The following is a 6,580-nucleotide window of genomic DNA, read 5'->3' on the forward strand; positions in this document are numbered from 1 at the left end:
GCTAAATCAGCAGTAGTTTTAGGTTGTGGATTGTAAAAAAAGATATGCTACCCAGCAGGATCTTAATCCTTCTGCATTTACTTAGGCAAACTTTGTCTTTGAAATGCTTTTGAAATCTGTCCCAATTTTCAGCAGGAGTCATGCCTGAATAATATTACGGGATCGGGCTTCAAATGTAAGGGCAACAGAATTTAAATATATTACGACAGATCTTCTCTTAATCCTGAGATGTAGAATGTGGGTTAGAGGAGGAAAGAGCTGTAGCTTTAGCTTGTTACTTCTTGTCTTAGCCACGGCAGACTGATTTCTCCACATGTCCTTGTACTGTTTTGTTTTCAGGGACAGCTCTGTTGCGTAGACCAGGCTGCTGCAAGGATGGGGCCCCTGGAAGCAGTAGGCGAAGAAAACCAGACAGATGAAATGAAGATGGAGCTGTTCACCAAGCTGTACTTACCGAGATACACCACACCGCTCAACGAATTGGCTCTGGACCCTAAACCAGAACTGAAGGACAGCACAACACTAGTTGAAGTGCAGATAATCCTCATCTTTGCTTACTGCTCCATCATCCTGCTGGGGGTGATCGGAAACTCTCTGGTGATCCATGTGATCATCAAGTTCAAAAGCATGCGCACAGTGACTAACTTCTTCATTGCCAACCTGGCTGTGGCTGACCTGCTGGTGAATACGTTGTGCCTGCCCTTCACTTTGGTTTACACACTGTTGGGTGAATGGAAGCTGGGCCCAGTCTTGTGCCACCTGGTGCCTTATGCCCAGGCTCTCGCTGTGCACGTGTCTACTGTGACTTTGACTGTGATTGCTTTGGATCGGCATCGCTGCATCGTCTACCACTTGGAAAGCAAAATCTCGAAGCGGATCAGCTTCCTGATCATAGGAGTTGCCTGGGCAGTCAGTGCCCTGTTGGCAAGTCCTCTGGCCATCTTCCGTGAGTACTCGCTGATTGAGATCATTCCTGACTTCAAGATTGTGGTCTGCTCTGAGAAGTGGCCAGGGGAGGGACAGCTCAACTATGGCACCATCTACAGCATCTCCATGCTCCTGATCCAGTACGTGCTGCCTCTGGCAGTCATCTCTTATGCTTACGCCCGCATTTGGACCAAGCTCAAGAACCACGTTAGTCCTGGGGCGGGGAACGACCACTACCACCACCGGCGGCGGAAAACCACCAAGATGTTGGTATGTGTGGTTGTGGTGTTTGCTGTCAGCTGGCTGCCATTTCACACCTTCCAGCTAGTCAGTGACATTGACAGTCAGGTGTTAGACCTGAAAGAGTACAAACTGATATACACAGTGTTTCATGTCATTGCCATGTGCTCAACGTTTGCTAACCCTCTTCTCTATGGCTGGATGAATAACAACTACAGGACGGCCTTTCTCACGGCCTTCCAGTGCGAACAGCGGCTGGACTCCATCCATCCTGAAGTATCAGCAGCTTTCAAAGCCAGGAAGAAACTAGAAGCAAAGAGGATTCAATTCCCTGGAGACTCTTTCACGCAACCTACCAACGTCTAAGATGTCTGACTTTAAAGAAGAAATGAATATGTTGTGGACAAAGGAATAAATCCATTTTGACACATGCATTTTTAATGCATAGTTTTATTCATAAATGGTGAAAGTAGTGAGAAAGTCGAGGCAGGTGGTATGATCTGAGGGGTTTTGATTGGCATCAAGAGTATGTAACTATACAACTATAAGGAAATAAAGGGGAGAGACTTTGTTTATGGGTGTCTCTAACAGTGTAAGAGACGCTCCCATGCCTCCCACCTCTTTTTGACAAGTCTAAATGACGAAAGCAGAGTTTGCTGCTTTTGCTGTAGGAAGTCAAATGGCTGATTTGTAGCACAAGAATATTGATGGTGGGAGCATGTAATTTTTACAGTGGATGTGGAGATGAGGGACAGCAGAAGTCTGCCAGGAGAATGAAGCCTGTCTGGGGAAAATGGGCTGTGCTGGTTAAAGCACAAACATCTCAGACCCCTTCTCTCACACAGGCATCTTTTGCTAAGATAAAGGAATTGAGAAGATAAATAAGTTTACTGTTTTTTGACTTGAACTGAAGTACTTCAAACCAGAACATTTGAAATTGATTGGGAGGAAAAAAGAAAGAAGAAAGGAAAAAAAAAAAACCCACCCAAACAACAGATTCAATGTGAAGAAAGGTCAAGTTTCTACATAAAATGAAATGTGGGTTTTGGTCAATCAAATGGGGTAAAAAGTCATTCCTTAAGAATGGGCTGTGGTTATGCTGTTGAGAAATGCGCAAGCCTGTGACCTGATCAGTCATTCCCTGCAGATCCCTACCTTTCATTCTGTGCTGGGAACAGCTCACAAACACAGTGCTTTAAAGTGGCATTTGAGGGCAGGGGATGCAGGCTCACCTCTTCTGTCAGCACTTCATAAACTGCCAATATTTTAATTTTCAGGACCTGCTTAAATGTTTAATGTGCTATTAACTCCACAGGCTTTGAATTGTTGCTGCTTTCTCCCTGGATAATAAAACACCAGGTAATTTTGATCCTCTGGAAAGGCTGCTAGATGGTAATGTGCTTTTCCTTATTGTGGTTTTATGTCACACACTCGTCCCGTCTTGGAGCTTTTTCCATCTTTAGCCTTTGTAAAAAATTAAGAACATCTGAATGACTGTAACCTAATAACAGTATGCTAGTTTTATGTGATAACTTACCAGTTATTCTGCATGCTGTAGTTAATAGTTAAATTCCTCTTTTGCTCAGGTATAAAATTTTAATCTGTTTACTGTGTTGTACACAGCAATGTTCAACTCTTCTGTGTCTTTGTTTAGCCTCTTTGAACTCATTAAAGAGACAAAGAAAATTTCAATCCGTGTTTATTCCAAGCTGCCCTGTTGCTGATCTAGAATAAAAATAAGTGTGATACTTTCACTTGGAGTCTTTTTGCAGAGCTACATGTCAGTTGCCTCATTTTTTTTCTCTCCATTTTTCATTGTTCCTAAATTCATTGTGTTCTCTCTTACAAATTAAAAACCAACAAAACTCCAGTACTGAAGTGTTAGCAATGTAATGAATGGTATCAGATCTTTATCAAGTGGAGAAATTCATCTTTGTGTATGCGGTATTTGGCACTCTCCTTTAAATACCCATGAAATCATTTGGACTTGGATTTTCATGAACAGAGAAGGGAGGTCTAGAGACTTAGCTAGTGTTTACTCCAGCAGGAAAAAGTATCCATCATTCTTAAACAGTTTTACAAAAATAGATTAATTCTCAACCATGTTGAGAACATGATATTGTCCAAAAGTTATTTTTGTCTGAGTATTAATAATATCCAAAATGTAAGCTCAAAACTGTTATGGGTGAGGAAGGATTACAGAAGTGGGCAATTATTATGGACATCAATCATATGTATCAGTTACAGTTGACTCTGAACTCTTCATCAAAAGTATTATTGCCACAAATAGCCTCCTTTATTTAAAAGGCACATGGTTTAAAAGTTCTGTTTCAACTCTTTTAAGCCTGTTAGAGTGTGGTATATAGACAGTTTTGAAGTAACCATGACAGTGTGTGCTAAAGCTACAATCGCTGGGCTAATTCTCCATAATTTTAAGTCTGCTTTATGTCCTCCTGTATAAAAGTGATTAATTACAAATTATCTTTCAATCGATTTCATGGTATCTTTATTTTACTGCTTCCTGAGCTTTCCCTGCAGCCCTTGTGTTGAGCCAAAGTTGGTGCACTAATTTATTGCATTGCTTTCCTCTCTGCTGTGTGGAGGTAGCACCTGGGTCAGTGCCCGCTTTAGGGTCACAGACCTCCGCACAGTGTGCTACTGCGTGGTACGGATTTTCCCATGGGTGCTTGAAGATGGGATGTGGAAAAGCCAGCATGCACAGCCTGCTGTATAGCTTTGTTGCTCCTTGGGACTTGGCTCCTGCACAAACACAGCTATGCACTTCAGTACCCCTTCATGTTGTAGGAAAATTAGGCATTTTCTCACCAAAAGCAATGAGTTAGCAACATCCCTCAGAGTTGCCCCGAATCCCAGCTGTCAGAAGGATGTGGAAAGCCAGGGTCTGTCCCCATTTACCCCTAAGGGGAAGTGACTCTATAAGCAGGCTTTAACCACTGGACTGAGGAGTCTGCAGGGGAGCCTCTGCTTTGCCTGAAATAGGTACTGGAATCCAGGTCTCCCCATTCACCTGTTAGTGCTTTAATTAGTTTTTGTAAAAACACTACATTCATTTCCTGTTGAATAGGTACAAGTTTTATACAAAGCCAAACAATACCAGCAGCACCTCTCATTTAAGAATTTGCAAGCAGGTGATGGGGCACCCAAAATGAAACATTATTGCTGATTCAGGGCAAGAATTTGAACGAACGTGCCTCCGCTCTTAGGAGAGTGACCTAACCAGCACACTGCAGCCTCTCCTGAGGTAGCAACATACATCTTTTTAGAGCTGTTCTGTTGCATATGAAATAATTAAACTTTTAATATCATGATTTTATGGGCAGGTGGTTATGACCTTTGCATGGCATTTGGGTTCTGGGCCAAGGATATCAAAACCAATATAGACAGAATTTAAGTTAGCCCCCCATGTTCTTCATGAGTACTTCTACTGTAAAGATGCTGTGCTGTGGGCAGGCGGAGAGCAAGGAAAGTAGCACTGAGCTAATCTCTGGGTGGGTCTTACTTTGGGCTCTCGTTTGGGGTTGGCTGATAAAAGGAAGACCTATCCACCACATGGATCCCATCAGATGTAATCTAGGATCCTAGCTGCTCAGCTCTTACTTAGTTCTGGGCCTCACTGGAAGAACACATTTTGATGCCTTGCAAATTTTACTGGCAGAAATGTGCCTCCAGGCTCAGGCAGCAGCAGAGTACTGAACACTACATCCTTAGATATGTACGGATGCACCCATACTTTCTCCCAGCACTGGCTGGGCACAAGCCAGCTCAAGCCTGGCAGCAGAAGAGCTGCACTCGTGTGCTCTTCTGAGGCTTTCACGCTTTCCCTTGGAGGAGGACGTAGCAGCTGGGCACCGGCACAGCGCCGTGCTGCTTCTGGACGAGCGTTAGAAGTCATGTTGGCTGTTCAGGGCTACAGCCATTGGACCACAAGTGGAGAAGGGGATATAATCCTGAGTAAGTTTACCAGGGTCTTATGGGAGTCCAGAGAAGCTGGGGTTTTGATATGTGGGGACAGTGCTGAACCCTCTCACCTAGCCCTAGAGTAAATAGTCTTCACTGAGAATTGTGATATCCACGTAAAGCAGCAGACTATGACTGAGCAGAAAGTGTATCATTGTGAATCTGAGAAAAAAAAAAAAAGGGTTTGAGGGCATTGGCAATTAGAGGGACTAAGCCTGGACAACAAATGGGTTTAGTATACATATCTATTTATATATAAATTGTACGGCAGAGCTGTGCAAAAGCTGTTTGGTAGGGTTAAGGTTGTTGAAAATAACTGTTGCCCCACAGTTGGTATAACCATGTCTTGTATAAAATGTGTAATGGACATATATACATTGCCAAAATATTAGTAACTTAAGTTAGATAACACTAAGAGTAATAACTGAATGGAAAATATTATCTGCATTTTATCTGTCAGACCACAAAAGAACCACTGAATTCACAGATTAGTATAATCCATTTCCTTGCTTCATAGTTTCTAAACTCCCTCAGGGATTTTTCTTATATTAATCCAAATAACGACCTTAAAGGATGAATTTTGTCTTTGGATCCCTGAGTTATTTACCTGGTGCTGTCATTATAAATGCCACTCCATAATAAGGGAGCTACTTTGTGCCAAATTACAGGTTCTTTGCCCTAAGAAGCTAGGAGATATATGTAAATCTATGCAAGGTTATTGTTGTTGAAAAGCCATGTTTTTAATACTGCAATATAAATGCTTATTTATGCAATCGATAGTGATTTTCATATCTCATCTTAATTAAAAAAATAAATTGGATGTTATTTTAAAATAAAATTAATAAAAGGGTTGTGAGGAAATCTGAAGCTGCTAAAACTGGAGAAGTAAGAAAGTCAGAGGATGAGTGGCTACTTCAAGAAGCAAGAAAGAGAGAGCAAGAATGGGGCTAGTAGGATGTAATTGATTTATAGACTTTTCCTTCTTTCCTTAGTCTGAGCAGTGAGAGAAACGTGTTAAAATGAAACCAGGGCAAATGAAGACACAGATCAATTGTGTGCACAAAGGACAGTGTTGCCCTGGGAAACTGAGGAACTTCGAGGAGAAATTCCCATGATCATTTGAGCCTTAAAATTCACATCATGTTCTCAAGCAAGTAAACCTGTGTCTGTACCATTTCACCTAAATGGGTAAAGAGCTCCATACTGATAATGTATCGGAAGCAATGGATGTGTTATTAATTCTAGCCAGTACATGGGATGAATAATGCATACATACTCCTCATAAGCTCATTTCAGATGGGAGATACGAAAAAATTGGTGCTGGTGTTAAAATCTTTCCCCTCTCAGACTTCACTGAGCTCCTCCAGAAGGAAAGAACTTCAAGCTATAAAACTTAAAGACTGTGGAATTACCTACCTGATGATGGAAGCACAAT

At 41.9% G+C, this 6,580-nt stretch overlaps 1 protein-coding gene across 1 annotated transcript; it reads left to right on the forward strand.

The window, feature by feature from the left end:
- The first annotated feature begins 375 nt into the window (after positions 1-375).
- Positions 376-1,533, forward strand: NPY2R (neuropeptide Y receptor Y2). The gene has a single exon (XM_009479382.2). The coding sequence runs from the start codon at positions 376-378 to the stop codon at positions 1,531-1,533; it is 1,158 nt and encodes a 385-aa protein (XP_009477657.1).
- Positions 1,534-6,580: the final 5,047 nt, after the last annotated feature.

This window comes from Pelecanus crispus, chromosome 4 (genome assembly GCF_030463565.1).
Source record: "Pelecanus crispus isolate bPelCri1 chromosome 4, bPelCri1.pri, whole genome shotgun sequence".
NCBI classification, from domain to species: Eukaryota; Metazoa; Chordata; class Aves; order Pelecaniformes; family Pelecanidae; genus Pelecanus; species Pelecanus crispus.

What these genes read in the sequence shown, in the direction of transcription:
- NPY2R (XM_009479382.2), top strand. Translation starts at nt 376, where the DNA reads ATGGGGCCCCTGGAAGCAGTAGGCGAAGAAAACCAGACAGATGAAATG.